A 17,462-nucleotide genomic window follows, 5' to 3' on the forward strand; every position below is an offset into this window, starting at 1 on the left:
AAAACTAAATCGTCCAGAGTCTGTAGGTCACCACCGTTGTTGCAACACAATCAAGTGTTCTGTCCGGGACAGCAACTTTATTTGCAGTCGTTTTGTGCTGCTCCAAGTTTATTGCTGAGGATAAACTAACCGCCATATTGCGATCAGTCCTACGGGAATTAAGCCGACTTGAGAATCGTTCTAGAACCTGTTCCTACTATTTGATTTCTCATTGGAACCTACAAAAGCGTTGCTTTACGTGAAAATATGAATCCCTGGAGAGGTGCGCGTTCTACACTTTAGAACAAGCCACTCCGGTTCCGTATGTGCCATGCGCAGACGAGGTACGATCATCATTCATTCAGTGTTACGACATCGACATATTAAAGGTATACTGTCACCTGTTCCAATTTTGCCACAGTTACCATGGAAAGAGAAAATCTAACCAATCACAGATTTTAAGCGGGTGGCCGCTTTATAAAAGCAGCGCCCTCACATGGACATCTGTAATACCAAGGAACGCCCCTTTGACCATATATGGGTATATTTAGATTACACGTGACTGTATACCTTTAAGCGCTGTCAGCTGACCTCATCTGCCCTAAAGTTAAACAAAGCTTAGACAGTGACTGCTGCGTCTCAAACGATTTAATACTGTACATCCCGAAGACAGGGTCGGTGTTTACATTTCTGAATTTATTGGCAAGGCGCCGTGAACTTTGTGACGAATATCCTTGACATCAAACTGCTGACTTTGAGCTGAACTGGATGAAGTAAAGAAAGTTTTAAAGGAATCGGAAGAACAGTTTTTCGACTTTTCCTTTATATTAGTGATCGGAATTGCCTGAAAAGTTTTTTCTTATTCAACTTTTTGTACCACTCATCAAATGCTTTTTTATCGGGATGAAGGGGTAAGGACGCACACGCAGTGTTTTCTCTGCATTGGTCAATTTTTATTATTTAATTTTTTTTATTCATCTCCTTTTACTTTTTCGTTTTACTTTTCAGCTTGATCTATTTTGTGAATAAAGAATTTTTTCTGTTTCCATGTGTCTTTATTCCTTAAGGCTAGCTGTCTCCCTTAGGTGCGTAAAGCTGTGCGCTGATTGTCCTTTTGACCTACTTTTGACCTGAATTAAAAGGAGGGGATCGTCGGAACTGCGCATGTGCAACTTTCTTATTTACAAACAATGTATTTCATGCATGATATGTAGATGAATCACATCAACATAGTTGCAACATATAATCTTTTAGGATATTCAATGTTAACAAACCCGTTTTATCTTTCATCATTCGCCAACGTACCCTAGCTAGATACAGTGTTCACATCGGTCGTAGGGGTCCCTGGTAACCCTTGAGCAGAGTTCCGACAACCCGCCCTTCCTTTAATTGTTGTAGATTTTTAACGCCCTCAACGGCCAACTTTTTCCCTCTGGCTGTACAGTCAAAACAGGTATATCTTAATTTGGCCGTTGAGGGCCGCTGAGAGCGTATAGTTTGCAACAAAAATCAAGAAGCAATGTAGACTTTTCTCCTATTTGAAACACCATTGTATGCATTCTAATTCGTATCTATCAAAACGATGGTTCATATATGTATGTATGTATGTATGTATGTATGTATGTATGTATGTATGTATGTATGTATGTATGTATGTATGTATGTATGTATGTATGTATGTATGTATATATATATATATATATATATATTATATGTATTAAAATTCATTGATTATTTAAAATTCGTAATCCCCGGAAATTCATTGATTATTTAAAATTCGTAATCCGCGAGAACATGGTGTCAACGGCGTCTTAAAATATGATCCTAAAAGTAGGACATGCGTTCAAACCAGCCTGAGGTCGATACGAACTTTCGACATATCACCTCAGAGGTACCCCGTCTAGGCTTAGTACCTGTATGCTTAATTGAACATAGTGACAAAGCTTACACAGTGTTTGACAATGCCGAGCCGATGTAAATGAAAGACTCAGCGTTCGTTGCACTGAATGGGAACTGGTGTTCGTGGCTCCCTTCCCGTCAACCACCCCTCCTCATAATGACTCTGTGACGTAAGTATACTGTGAAGGCTTGTTTGTACTTATGTTTTTCTTAAAGGGTCAGGGCAATGAAGCGCAGTTACTTTCTCCCGTTTACTAGAAGATTTGGTTCTTCTATCACTGTAAAATTTAATCTTGAAATATTCTCGATCCAGAAAGTTTGAAGCTTTTATATCGTCGTCTCGGTTTCGACAGAGATGCTCTACTTTGGACGTCCGTTTGATTTTAATTGTTGTCAGGTTGTGCGGACCTCGTTTTTGTTGTCAAGGAACAGATGGACCGCCATATTGTGATGTCATCCAACAACTTCAAATCATCAAACCCCGTCTACTTGTCCTGGTTTGTTTTCTCTTTGACTTAGCATGCCAACTCCGAGCCCTGCTAAATTGTTGTTTTTATTGTGCATATAAAATCTATCAGGGGCATTCTACTTCTACATATAAACCACGTCGTTTCAATCTCTGTCATGCGCAAATGAGGTGCGAACATTATTATGCGAGTGAGTGGGGTTATCATATATGGTGACGGCCAGCTGACCTCATTTGTCTTAGAGCTAAACAAAGACTTTGACAGTTTTCTCAAAGGCGACTTTACACAAGCTTGGCACTCCTTGAGCAGGTATGATATATACAGCGCTGAAATTATCGACTAAGCGCCGTTAACTTTGGGACAAATATCGTTCACCTTGATGTGCTGACCATGCGCAGAACTTGGTGACGAATCATAATTTTTCATAGAAGAAAAGTTTTTCAACTGTTAATTTTGTTTTGCTCAGAAGCGACTGAAATATTATTCAAAAATCAACAGGTGGTACCGCTCCGTAGATGATTCCTTATGGGACAAAGAGGTAAGAACGTAAGTGCTATCATATTACGTTATACTATTTGCCAACCAATTACACCTGTATTACAATAATAAGGAAAATTTTGTCTGACTACTGTAAACAGCTTTCGTACACATCTACTCAATCAAGCAGACAAATAAATTGACTACTTGGGGTTTGGTTTCTGTGGCTCAATATCTATCCGGACTGTTTTTGAGCCGTCAGCAAAATATATTGTCGACTTACATGGAGGTCAGAGATCGGTTGAAACTATTTACACATATGTCAGCCAGAAGTATGGCATTGTCACTTCAGTGGTAACCGCCGCGCACACTAATAGGGTGGCATACCGCCGTTTATCGGAGTGTGGCCCTTGTCTAAAATATATCGCTCACCAGGAGCCTTGACATAGCAAGGTATCTTTTGTCCAGTGGTATAGGCTATTTTGTATGTCTCCACTCCGAACCGTTACACAGACATGAGATGTCAAAACATTGGTCTTTTTCTTGGTAGTCAAGTCTCAAATTTATGTTTATCCAAAAATGCTAGATATTTCCTTCTGATCAACAAGACGCTGCGTTTTGTCGGGAGACACATTAAGTCATTTCGATAAATACGTACGATTCATGATCATGCGCACTGAAATTACAGACAGACGATATACAAAGTATCAAATCAATCTATGGTCTTTTCTTATCATTCCTGGTAACTTGCTAAATTTGTCTTCTAAGTCGACGATGAAGAACGTATCGGTCTTGTTTGATCGTCCCCAATGATCGATGACCTTGCTTTAGCCTTATTTCAAGTAGCCAACTACTAACGGTCGTTCTTCGCTCAACGTCGCGCCATTTTCTGTCAATAAAAAGATTCGTTGCAAAGCCTGTCCTTAATCCCTTCTGTTCGAGCGCAAACATCAATAGTAATTTTAAATTTGACATCTTAAATTTGACTATGATATGCATTGCCAATGAAGAGTTATACTGCAAACCTTTGGTGTCGTGGTCTTATGTTTGCATTGGTTTTGCAAAGATTTAGTTTGTTCCTTCTCTGTGTCACTTATTTGTCCTTTGACAATTTTACGCGAAGTTCTGTGTGTGTTGCGTCTATTACCTGACGCGTTTGATTACCTAATGCGCCAAAGCAAGCAAGTCAACAAGGAACGCACCAGCAAAGTATAACCATAGACCTCTTTTTTAGGGTCTATGGTATAAGAGAAGACTTGCTGGTGCGTTCGTTGTTGACTTTTTCAAAGTTAATCCGGTGATAATCTGGTGACAGCGTCCTCAGATTAGTAATTTACCCTTGCTCGCTCTGGCGCATCCACTTTGTGGAGGGACCGTGATGCAACACAGTTACAAAACTTCGCGTGGGAATGTCGAAGGACAAATACGTGACACTGCGAAGGAGAATAAGAAATCGTTACAAAACCAGAGCTAACATAAGACCAAGCCACCAAAGGTTGGTAATATTCTTTATTGGGCAATACATCATAGTCAAACGTATTAAAATTAAAATAAACCACAGCGAGAAGAAACCTGCACCAAGACTATAACCCCCTACCCCCGCACCTCCCCCTGGGGACGTAAATTTCTGCAACCCCTGTGGTGTAGGGCGACGAAGCAAATGGGTCAATATTCTAAGTCGCTTACAGGCATTCGACCAAATGGTTATTGTACAACTTCACTAAACCGAATGGACACATTTGAATACAAAAGAATCGTTTGGTCGTCACGTTGAAGATGCAATGATGAGCATGGCAATGATAAATGAGTCCATATTCCATTTTGAGCGTAGAAAGAACGCCAAGTAAAATATATTTTTCTGTAAAGCCACCTTATACGAATTTAACAATCAACAACTTTAAATTTTGGGCATGCCTGCCGGTAGAATTTTGAATTCGTTTTTGATTTATTGCGTACCAGAAAATATTTGTACCAAATGTTCTCACTGTTAATATCATACATATGGTGACATTCAAAATTTGACAGTTCGTAATTTGGAATTCCATAGTTTCACATATATGTCATAACAATTAACAAGTCTATCCGATATGTCTCCGCCGGGACACACCCTGCAGATGTAGGTTACGCCGCTCTACATGTCAGTAAATGCGTGTCACAATTAATGTAAAGATAAAGGAGGACGATGTCGGCAATGACCTTGTTTCTCCTTCAAAGTACACCCTCTTCAACCTTTGTCCATTAGGAATTGCTTTAAATGAATGCTCCACTTAGAGTCGGATATCATATTCGGAACGTGTCACTGCTTATTAGTACTTTGACAATTCAAAGCGCACTCGCTAATCGTCTTTGTATTTTTCTTTCATTTTATGCCAACAACAACAACAACAACAACAACAACAACAACAACAACAACAACAACAACAACAACAACAACAACAACAACTTGATTGTGTTCAGGCCTCCGGCCCATCACATCAATACAACTTAAACAGATATAAGAATTACATAAACAGATTGCACCACTATCGTGAATTTGAAGAGAAAATACATATTTATTATCAATATATCAAGGGTTTTTCCTTAGTTCAAAAGCTTCATAAGTCAAATTTGCTAAATTACATATAATTTTACTGTCATTACTCATGAAAAGTTTGGTTAAAGTTCGTTGACCTGGGTTTCTAGTCGCACAATTCGGCAAAAACTGAATGCGTCTAGATTGTGGTAAAGATTACATTCGAACAGAAAATGAAATTTATCTTCAATATAGAGATACAGTGCATAGAGTTGAAGAAAAAACAAAGCACAGATAAAAAGCAAAAACTTCACAAACCCGTTGTGATCAATTTAGCGAAGTATTCATGTCTTGGTTCAGGGCTCGAAATTTACTTTTTTCCCTGGTAGTCCACTTTGGCTACCATTTTCTGAAATTGGTAGTCCAGTGACAATGGTTGGTAGCCCATACATATTTTAGTTAAAGGATATCTTTTTTTTGAACTAGACAAGAAAAGGCTATTTTTCAAGATTCTGCATGCCCGTGAAGTGAATTTCCTAGTTATTTGATGTGAATATTGCACATCTTTAATACTCACGGAAACGGGTATTATAATGGACGATAGTGATACTCAAAAGTTTGGTGACCTATGGACAACCCATTTCACTCTCAAAGTTGTATGCAAATTTTGAGTCGTCATGACAACGCACAACCTTCTCGGCACTGAGACATACTGTAGCCGGGCTAAAAATAGACCATGGGCTTTCTGTCGGGAGGAGGCTTAATTTTCTTGTAATTGTGATTGATACATAATGATCAAAATCATGGTCCCTGTCAAAATGCAATGAAAGTGCGTTTCCATTGGCAATCATTTCCTGTGCCTGTCATTCAAATAAGTCACAGTTTAAATATTTAAACTTTATTGCAAAGTTCCACTGCACGGTGGTCTTCGTAATTTCTATTACACAGTCAAAGGCCTACTCTGGCCTTTCTGTGTCCATCTGGGTTTGACTGCATGTAGCTGGTCGCAAAATAACGGACCGGACACGACATGCCAAGTATACTGACTATACTTCAGATCACAGGCTTTGGTAGTCCATGCGGACTACCATTTCACGGATTTTGGTAGTCCCAGAGAAAAGTTGGTAGTCTGTGGACGTGGGACTACCGCTAATTTCGAGCCCTGTGGTTTCTCTAAACGAAGCAGGATAAAACTTTCTAACCTTTTTAGGCTTCTCTCGCGATTTCTTCTCAAATGTTCATTGAAAGAAACCTTATGAATCTGAGACTCATAGCTATACACATTTAAAAGCCAACAAAACTTACTTGTCTTTGAATTCTTATCATAAAGAATTCGCCACTTATGAAGTAATGTTTCTTCTATTCTAGTCAATTTTAAACTTACTGATCGTTTACAAGTAATTTGAAGAGGGCCAATTCATCGAACGATGAGTGAATCATTGCGTTTGACAGTTCTGGCTGCCGTGTTTTGGTTATCGCAGCCGTTGATTGCAGAGTATGACTCGTCAAAAGTAGACGGAGAACAACTTCGCAGCAGAGGTAATGATATACGTTATTATAAATCTGACGACAACAGTCTACATGTTTGCTGATACTTATCGTTGTTAGGATATCGTGATCTATTAACTCAATAATATATGAGACTGCTTGCCCATGCTTCATTCGTCGTGATTTACATAAAATATCACGCTCAGTAGATCTGAAGTCGCTATTTATTTAGCAATATTTTCCGAACTAAGTCTAGGAAGAGACCTTCAGTGATCAGCAAAAGGACCTGCGGCTCGCCGTGAGCGGCATTTGCCGATATCGTGAACTTCGCAAATGTATTTTGACTTGTTTACTTATTATTCAGAGACACAAGATATGACCTGGATTGTAGAGGGACCGTGATATAACTAATTTCAACATTACCTTTTCATTATTCCAGAAAGAAGGGCCTTGGGTGACTGTGGCGGGTTTTACACTGACACGTCCGGCGAGCTGGCGTCGCCAAACTATCCTAGTTATTATACCAACGACCAGCATTGCAACTATACTATAAGTGTACCGTTTGATGTGTTCATAGTGGTAGGACTTCTTATTAACATACTTCAGACCATAGTTCAAACGGTAGGGTAATTATACGGTAATGCAATTGATTAATTTAAAAAAAATCGCAGTCACACTGCCCCATTTTAGCAATACACCACACCCAGGGACGGTATATACACGAGATGTTAACCAGTTGACTCATATGCACGAGGTATAGCGAGTGCATCATTAAGTGCACTGGTCATTCTTGTTTGTTTGCACAGCTCGTTTTGAACTGCTATAGACCCGGTACATGGCGTTTACTTTCCACTAGCAGTTACCGTAATCAAATCATACCAAATAATTTCACTGCAACATGGCCATACAAGCTACAGCAGTGACCGTATCAGAATATAAATTCACCGACTGAGACTTTGAATGTATAGTGAAAAAACCGAACCAAACCAAACTGAACGATACCAAAACGTTGCGAACCCTCTAAACCCTGTTTATGTAACTTCCAACAGTTTATGACGTACACTATTTCCTTTATTCTACTTGCAATATTCCTTAACCAAATGAAAGCAATAAAACGAAACAGAATAAACATACAACCTATAGTTGTCGTTACATCTTCGACAGGGAATTAACTTTTTGCATTTTATTTTACCTTTTGACGTGGAGCTCCAATTTCTGACGTTCGACCTCGAGGAAAACGACAAGGATTACGTCGATGTTTATGACGGAGACGTGTACGACTCGCAGTACAGAATAGGAAGGTACTCCGGGACAGAAATACCGGGCATTATCCAGTCAACCGCCTCCAGCCTCCTCCTGGTATTCTTTTCCGACGACAGCACAACGGCGCGAGGGTTCTACGCCAAGTACAGCACCATGCAAGGTCAAACATCGTACGGACAGTGTGGTGGCGATCACTACACAGACATGGGGTCTTTCACCTCCCCGTCGTACCCTTCGGATTACCCTATGCATAGGGAATGTTATTATCTCATCTCCCTGGCAACGGGGAGCACTATAAGAGTAAGATTTTTGTATTTCAGTGCCATAAATCACGGCAAGCGTACGCGTATAGAGTTTATGCTCAGGAATTCAGAAACAGTCAATGAGGAGAAAGTAAACGATAAAATTAATTTTAAGATCATGACAGGACAACCTGCGATAATCACCAACGCTAATTTTTCATATGTGCTAGCTTTGGTTCCGGAAAAGCCATTTTCACTGTTCATAACTCACTCGATTTTTTACAAAACGCACAAAAATAGAGGCTGAATTTGCAGTTTAAGGCTTCATCAACTTAATGTATTTTGAATCATGGGAAAGCGCCAAGCTTGGCGCTTTCATCACGTACTATAGCGGGGACCATCTTCTGATCGCTCATTGTCATTCACGTTCACGCCAGCCTGGGTAAACTTTCCCTTTAAAATAGATAGATTTTATGGCTTTATTAGCCTTTTCCAATTTTCATTTCTGCAAGTCAATTTTCTGTTTATCAAACCCATGTCAAGTGTTTTCCTGGTTAATCCGTACGATGTGTGAACATATGTCTAATATCTATCACAATATATGAGAGAGAGAGAGAGAGAGAGAGAGAGAGAGAGAGAGAGAGAGAGAGAGAGAGAGAGAGAGAGAGAGAGAGAGAGAGAGAGAGAGAGAGAGAGATCGTATTTTGATTAACGACTTAGTAAATTTGAAATTCTCTGTCTGTTTCAAGCTCGAGTTTCTGGAGTTTGCAACCGAAAGTACTTTTGACTACGTTGAGGTGCACGACGGGAGTGATACGCAAGCCACAAGTCTTGGAAAATACAGTGGAACATCTCTACCATCCCCTATCATATCCACGAGTTCCAGTCTCTACATTAAGTTTCGTTCGGACGGAAGTAATCAGCTCCGAGGTTTCTACGCGGTGTACAGCGTTGCGACTTCCAAGACGTATTCTGGTGAGTTAGAAGGGCAGTAACTTCTTCAAGAACTCCCATTTCGTCCATTGCGTCTTCGTATAATCTTATAATTTAGCATAGCGTTACCTGCATAGCGTTACCTGTATTTGAACTAACAACAGTGAACAATAAAAATTGATGATGGTCAACCCAGCGTCAGGAACGCAATATGGTTACAGATTGAGTGACCACGAAGCTAAGGACACCATGCGTACACTGTAGAAGTATATATCAGTGACCATGTAAAATGTAACCTTATAACCTCATGCAAACTTCCGAGAAGCATTTAACCTTGAACGATGTTGACCTACGTGAAGTACATTTGATTTTGTTCCTACTGGTGCTTTACGTTCGTGAACTTCTATTTTGATAAAAAGGTTGTTATCTACTGCTTCAAACTATAAACATGACTGCAAAACACCTATACGAGAACTCTGTCTAAATTCACCCTACTCAACTTTACGCCTCCTTCATGAAACCATATCTTTGGTCAAAATGTTTAAAATCTAGCAGAATACGATACGCATATCATAATCAAAGGAATATATATTATTACTTCGTACTAATTTGTGTTATTATGTATAGCGCTCTGCTTTAGCATCGAGGGCCATATATATTTCTATCTATCTATCTATCTATCTATCTATCTATCTATCTATCTATCTATCTATCTTATATATATATATATATATATATATATATATATATATATATCCAGCACCAAGGATAGTAATACTTAGTTAAACATTTTCAAAGAAAAATTGGTCAATAATATATATATATATATATATATATATATATATATATATATATATATATATATATATATATATATATATATATATATCCAGCACCAAGGATAGTAATACTTAGTTAAACATTTTCAAAGAAAAAATTGGTCAAAATATGAATCCAAAGCACCACTCAAGAACGGGTGATATTTTTTGGCAAGTAAATGCCAAAAGGTACAGTTAATGGGGTTTTAATGACAAACATGTACTAACACCCTACTTGACCCGGCATTGACCCAGTATAAAACTACTAGCCAGCCAGGGACGATTTTGAAATAGAATAGCAATTTGCTTCTTTATAGTCTGTGGCGATGACTTAGTCTCAGCATACGGAGGCACCATTCAGTCACACGAATCATATCCTAGTTACTACGACGTCAATCTGCAATGTTCGCTGATAATCCCCATCCAACACTCATTTAACCAAATCTACCTGAGGTTCACCGACATAGATTTATTCTATGCACACTCTGAAGGTAGGCTGCGATATCATATGATTTTTTTATCAAAGTGTTTACATCAAATTCCACGACATGGTTCATGTATAATGACCGCCACCGTTGTAAAGTGCTCATCGACTTTATAAATGCTTCTGTGTATGACGATTAATTCTCTAGAGACAAGCTGGAGGGCTTCATACGCTAAACACAACACTGCTTGTCGGACAACTTTGACAACATTTTGCCAAATCAAGTGCTATCACAGAAAATGTAAATCAGAAAGAGTCCAGTAGCAACTTAGATACTGATCATCTTTGATGTGCTCTTTGTACAAAACTTGAACGCACAGGATTCGATCGCACTGCTGGGTTGCGGTGACATGATGACCTTCTTCTCATGAATTCTTTAACATTGACCACTTTTCCTTTCAAGTTCAAGACTAAATCGTTTGCTCAGACTTTCCGTACAGAAATTTTAAACGTCCTTTGTGAAATGAAGAATAAAAATCAGGGTCACTGTGCAAAATGTGGTCTAGAGTAACAAACTAGTCAACAATTACCGCCACTTGAAATTCTAAATGGCCACCATATATCTCTGTTTTTACTCAGTGAAAAAAAATGTGATAATCAATGAAAATTTTATTTACTTAATGTGCTTCAAACTGAGCTCAAACAAGTGGGAGACAAAAAATACTGTAAAAGTTTGAGCGTAGACAGTATTTTTCGTCCTCAATTGTTCTTGGTTTGAGTCGGAGGCGTTTGCATATTGTTTCCCCTCAAGTTGCCATAATTTCTATTCCGATGTTAAGGTAGTATGCGCCTCGAAAGTGAAAGACTTGCTCAAAATTTCCTCAAGGCATTGTTCAACCATTATCTGTCAAAATCAAAAGTATATAGAAAAATAGAGGGTAACCGTGCAAATTTTGGTACAGTAACTATAGAGAAACAAATTACCCTAGATGTACCGATATTTCAAATTTAAAATGGCCGCCATCCCCGTGCTTACTCTTCCAAGTTTCGAAAAACTAAGAAGATAAAAAAAATTGTACGCAAATAGCTTTAAAATGAGTCCCCACAAGTTGTGGTTTAGAAAAGAATTGTAAAAGTTTGAGGATTTGAATATACGTCCCCAAGGCGCATTCTACACTTCGTCTACTCTTAGATATAACGTCAATTTCAATAGCCCGTACCTGGGCAAATATCACTTGCACCTGGTATTGTTGCAGACTGTAGTGGGTCTGACGTCATCACAGTGACAGACAGCACTGGGACCGTGTCTGAGACTATCTGTGACAACGACTACCTACCCAGCATCGAGACTCTGGCCGACCTCCCCAGCCTAAACGTGACTTTTGAGAGCACTGGAAGTCACTCAACCTCTTACAAGGGATTCAGCGCCGTATTTGCCCTCTATTACATTCCGAGTGGTAAGTTGCACATATGTTCTAAGTTCTGTTTTCACTCTCTCGTATGATATTCGTTATATTTCTGTTTTTGTTTAGCAGGCCTTATACGTTTGCGATGGCTCATTCCGTCCCTCCCTCCCCTCTCACTTCTCTACCTCTCTCCCTTACTTTGAAATTCTTAGTGCTCTCCAGTCTTTTCAATCTCTCTACTCCGGTCCTGTCCTTCGTATTATGAGCATTTGGCAAAAATTTAGCGTACACTCTTTCGTTTTGATTGGGAATCGAGTGCTGATGTGTTCACTGTAAAGACGTTATACAAAGAGCAAAATGCGCACAATATTGAAACCCCTAAGGATTTTTCAAGGCCTATATTTCCCTGCGAGTGAATAACATGCAAAATAATACAGTCACCCAAGCTTACAATCTGCAGTCAGTAAAATTTTCTGGTTTGATCTCTGTACTTTTATATATCAATGGAACAAATTTATTGTTCAGCTGATAGCAAATAGTCTCGTTTGTACATTCGCCACACAGTGACGACCGGTCCCTCTGATACGAGTGTACGTAACAACGGGTATTCACTGATGAGTGAAGTCTAAGGCTATTACGAAAGAAGCATCTGTTGTATTTATCAATACCGTGGTGTAGTGAACGTTTCATGTCTATTTTTTCTGCACAGGACCGTGTCACGAAAACGACTTCGCCTGCTCCAGCGGAAGGTGTATCTCCAATGGCCTGCGATGCGACGGCACCAACCACTGCTCCGACAACTCCGACGAAGAGAACTGCTCCGATTCAGAGTCAGGTGCGTGCACGACGGCGTTCTCCAACGATGATGCAGTGAGATACCCATGTGATGTTATCCACATTAGTCGTGCGTTACTCGGTTTGTGCGAATGAGAACCCGACACTAAAACCATCGATAAATCATGTGTTATTTTGGTCTCGGATTTATGAGTCATGAACCTGCTCACTCATTAACCGTCATGATTGGAAACATTAATTATTTATCTTCCTTAATCAATGCCTGTTCACGTTACAAAAGACTTTCGCCTTTGCGGTGATAGGCAACGGGGATAAGTGAAATCACACTGGGGTCGAACTCTGACCAGAGAGAGATTCATTCTCACATATTTTATCACCACTTTGGAAGAATACGTTTACTGATTCTAGATTCCCTCTCACATTTACCTGTTTTTCTTTTTGACATCATTGAACTTTTGCAAACTCAAAATTTATTTTTCTTCTCCTTTACAAGTCGTGCTAGGTAAACTTTACTCGCGCTTAAATTGATACAATATCGACCTCTATGAAATTGGATGGGCAACCTATGAAGTTGTCGATTTTTTTGTAAGTAACGACCGAGTTAACAAGTAACACAAGAAGTTTTGATAGCAGATTGATAATGGCTAGCGTAAATATTTTGCATTGAATTTGCTCGTGATTAGAGTTTTATCGCACGAATTTATGACTTTCAAAAAGATACGCGGATAAAATTATTTTGTTAGGGTCTAGTTGTCTTCTAAAGTAACCTGGCATCCTAATTCTGCATTATGCTGAGCCGAAAGTTTATTGGTCTTGCTCATAACTACAAGTCACTTCTACTTTCTGCGCGATGTGCTTCTTTTAATCTTCGCTAGTCAGCTGGCAAATTTCCAACATATATTTGACATATAACTGTCATGGTTCGATTTCTTGGGATTTCCGCATTTATTCGAAAAACTGAAATGCTGTAACACTCTGGCTGCGAATGACACCGCTATCATCTCTCTGTGATAAGCGACAGTAACTGTTAACTTTCGAAAGCATAATTGCAGACCCAGTATCAAGTATTAACTTAGCCTTCCAAATACAACGCCCTGTTTACAGTATGTGGTATTTTTTGACAAATGAACTCTAGCTTGAACTTGAATTCAAGAGTCATCAATGCCGTTGGAAGTCATACACATCATGCACATGCAGGCTGTGTCGACAGGCCGACCAGAAGGCATTTAAACATGATTTTGTGAATAGAACAAGGACAAAAATAAAGTAGTTTATCACCATCATCTGGACCCGGCGAGTTTTTGAATATTTATAATTGATTAATTGATTTTCTAGATACCCCTGACATAATCTTGATTGCTGGGTTAGCCTTCGGTGGCGTGGTGCTGTTGCTTATCATCATAGTACTGGTGGCATATTGTTGTTGCTGCAAGGAACCGACGTCCAGCGCCCCAGCGCCCTCATCGACCAATAAGCCGTCCGGGAGCGGTTTTAATGCCGCGTCGGGGTAAGTCATGATCAGCGAGTTTGTCAGATAGCAATGTGTCCAGGGCAAGCAGCTTCTCACATCCGTATAACACCTGTTTCTGTCAAAAATAGAAATTTTGTGTCCCCATTACGTGGACATGACTTCACGGCGTATAGAAAAACTCCATATATTCAGGGGGACTTTTAAGAAACATTCCGACGTGCGTTCATTTTCATCACATGACAAACTCTTTTTCTCAGGGCAGTCAATTTTAGTCACTGGATACTTATAAGCAGGCGAGAGTGAGGCGTCGTTGTCCTCCCTGCGTTTTGTTCGAAGTTGTGAAATACCAAGTGGATTAGTAAAACCATTCTGTTCAAAAAACGAAAACGCTAGAATACTGCAGCTTTTCAAAAGACTTGCAAGTTTTTTCAGGCAACGCTTGGCAAATAAAACGTTCAGTGGCGGACATCCATAGAAATTTACAGCACGGAAGTCAGTGATCTTCTGCTGTTTGCACGTGGAGTCGGGTAGACGGTTATGAAAATTGCTAACGCGTGTGGTTTGCATAACCATCATGAAAAACAGCAGGCTTTTAATTTATTTCCTCTTCCCACACAGACCGGTGGATCCAACCAGACAGTTTGTCAGCTATGAGAACGCAACGAACAAACAACTTGTCAGCTATGAGAACAAGGCGGACACCACTGCCCTATTTAAGTCACCAGGAATGCATAATAATGCTTACGCTGGCTACTACGATGCTGCATATCCCGTACCAGTAGACTGACCTTTAACCTCTGTGGCCTATACATTACTTTCACTGGCACGGATATCGATATACATGCAGTTTTACAAAAGAAGACCACATCGGGACACGTGTCATGAGAAAATTTTTCGTTTGTTTTAGCTTCAGCAATGTATTTTTTATTGTGTGCTGACCTACTTGAATTTGTTAGCCTTTTCAATTTTGTCTTTTTGTTTTTAAGATTTCATTCTGCACTCTGAACTGTCAACACGGAAGAAAGAAGTGTGATGATAGATTGACAGAGTTAAACAAGTTTCAGATTTTAAGCAGTTTGTTCTTGCAAACGGTTCCCATGTCGAATGTCATAAGCAGGTGACGGACGATTTACAATTGCTCGTTCAAGTAAAACAAAAGTGTATTTTTACTGACACGACATAACGCTATTTCATTGAATGTTTAATGTTTAATATATTTCTATAGCGCTTTTTTTAATAAAATATTCAAAAGCGTTTTACACAAGTAAAACAATAAAAAGTATGCATTCAATAAAAATACAAAACAAGATTTAAACAAAAATCTTCTAAAATGTCCAATAATATTAAAAGTATTCAGTGCAGTTGATAAAATTGTTTAAAAAGAAATGTTTTTAATTTTGATTTAAAAGCCTTAGGTTGAATTTCTGTTATGCACTTTAATGCAAGTGGGAGTGAGTTCCATAACCTTGGACCACAAACTGTAAATGCTCGATCATTATACTTGTTGAAAGATATTGGTACTAATACAAGATTCATACCGGAATTTATCTGCAGATTATACCTATTAACGCCGACTCTTTCTACCAAGTAACAAATGTACTGTGGTGCCATATCATTTAGAGCCTTAAAGACCTGCAAGATAATTGAAATTAACCCTGGCCTTTACTTGAAGCCAGTGTAGTTGGATCAGTGAGTCAGTTACACCATCATACTTTCTCAGATGCATTACCACTCTTGCTGCGTCATTTTGAACACGTTGTAATTTATTAAAATGCTGATTTGGCATGCTGTATAAGATTGAATTGGCGTAGTCGAGGTGGGAGCTAATGAGAGCGTGAACAAGAATTTCAGTAGTGTCTTGATTCAAATAATGACGAATACGTCGGAGGTTGTATAAGCTGTGACTCGCTTTTTTACAAATCTGGTTGACATGGTGCTCCATTGACAAGGTCGAATCAAGATACTCTCCTAAATTACGAACCTTGTTAACAATTTTAATTCTGTCATTACCAATTTGAACATAGTCACAAGTTAATTTTGCGAGCTGTTGTTTGGTACCAAAAATCACAACTTCTGTTTTGTCATCATTAAGTTTCAACCTATGTTCCAACATCCAATTTTAATTTGAATATCACAAACACAGTTTTGTACACATTCAAGTGCTGTGGTTTCATCATGATCGGTGCAAACACTTTCAACAGATGTGTATCGTCGCCATAACCATGACTGTATAATAAATGTTTGTTTTTGACGTGGAACAATGTACTTGAATGAGCTGTAAACAGAATTGGTCCAAGGCCCATTTCTACCTATTCTATTTTTACTTCAACATACATCCATTTAATCGAGCTAATGTTTTCACATTACTGTTCCGTGGATCAAACAATCCAAAATATCATGTAGTAAGGTACGTTCCCGATCTACTTACCATATTTTTAGAAGTCACAGAAACAAGCGTCTACAGTATCTTTTATTTGCTTTTCTTCAGTGTAACCCCGACATATGTTACTAGTAAAATGTTAACTTTACCTGTGAAATTTCTGTTGTGAGATTGCTGATTCGGTGCTTGTGTCTGTTGTTGTTATCTTTTAAGTTCAAATTTGAAAATGAAAGACTTAAAATTTCTGAAAGTAAAGTTTAAACCATCTCCTTTCAAAAGCAAGAATAACAATCAGGGGGTCAACGTGCAAAATTAAGCATCGGAGAAACAAATTAGCCAATAGTCCAGATTTCGAACCTCGTCACAAAACTAGCTATGGTTGCTATTGTACATGCAGTAATATATAATATTTAATTTCTGCTTTGTATTAATATATGTTATACTCCTAGGAAATGTTGAAAGGTTTAGAACTGATGAAATTCAATCTACCCATGCCTAGGGCCATGGCTGCAAGACAGCAAAACGTGCCTGAAAATTGCGAAATCCTGTTTGCTGATTTGAATAAGGTTGGGGTTGTAGTTTGCGATGTCAAATGAACTTTGGTGTATACCTGGCATTCATTGAAAGTACATAATAATACGAGTGGTCACACGCCAGATCGATATTTTTTTCACTCCACAGTAGATGGAAATTAATGAGTATAATGTTCGAATCGATTTAAATTAAGTAAACAAAACAAAGTGAAAAAACCCCAAATAAATGCAATCACAACTACAGCGCAAGACCAGAAAGTAGTAACAGCAAAAAGAGGCCCGTTGTCGAAATGGACCGTATTTGATGTCAAAGAATAACCAAACTTCAGTGAAATATGGCAGTTTGTTTCCTTATTCATTGACTACAACAATGGC

General features: G+C 38.8%; 1 protein-coding gene across 3 annotated transcripts; it reads left to right on the forward strand.

Moving 5' to 3' along the window:
- Positions 1-1,861: 1,861 nt before the first annotated feature.
- Positions 1,862-16,711, forward strand: LOC139148049 (tolloid-like protein 2). Of its 3 annotated transcripts, none has more exons than XM_070719318.1 (11): positions 1,862-2,048; positions 2,844-2,891; positions 6,703-6,873; positions 7,262-7,401; positions 8,029-8,385; positions 9,077-9,302; positions 10,396-10,569; positions 11,759-11,959; positions 12,618-12,743; positions 14,039-14,210; positions 14,793-16,711. In XM_070719318.1, exons 3-11 carry the CDS (start codon positions 6,762-6,764, stop codon positions 14,959-14,961), a joined length of 1,677 nt encoding a protein of 558 aa, XP_070575419.1. In that variant the 5' UTR covers positions 1,862-2,048; positions 2,844-2,891; positions 6,703-6,761; the 3' UTR covers positions 14,962-16,711. The 3 variants fall into 3 exon arrangements, with proteins under 3 accessions (XP_070575419.1, XP_070575420.1, XP_070575421.1); XM_070719319.1 differs by having other exon boundaries at positions 2,844-2,883; XM_070719320.1 differs by lacking the exon at positions 1,862-2,048 and having other exon boundaries at positions 2,622-2,883.
- Positions 16,712-17,462: the final 751 nt, after the last annotated feature.

The sequence above is a fragment of the Ptychodera flava genome, chromosome 13, assembly GCF_041260155.1.
Source record: "Ptychodera flava strain L36383 chromosome 13, AS_Pfla_20210202, whole genome shotgun sequence".
Taxonomy (NCBI): Eukaryota; Metazoa; Hemichordata; class Enteropneusta; family Ptychoderidae; genus Ptychodera; species Ptychodera flava.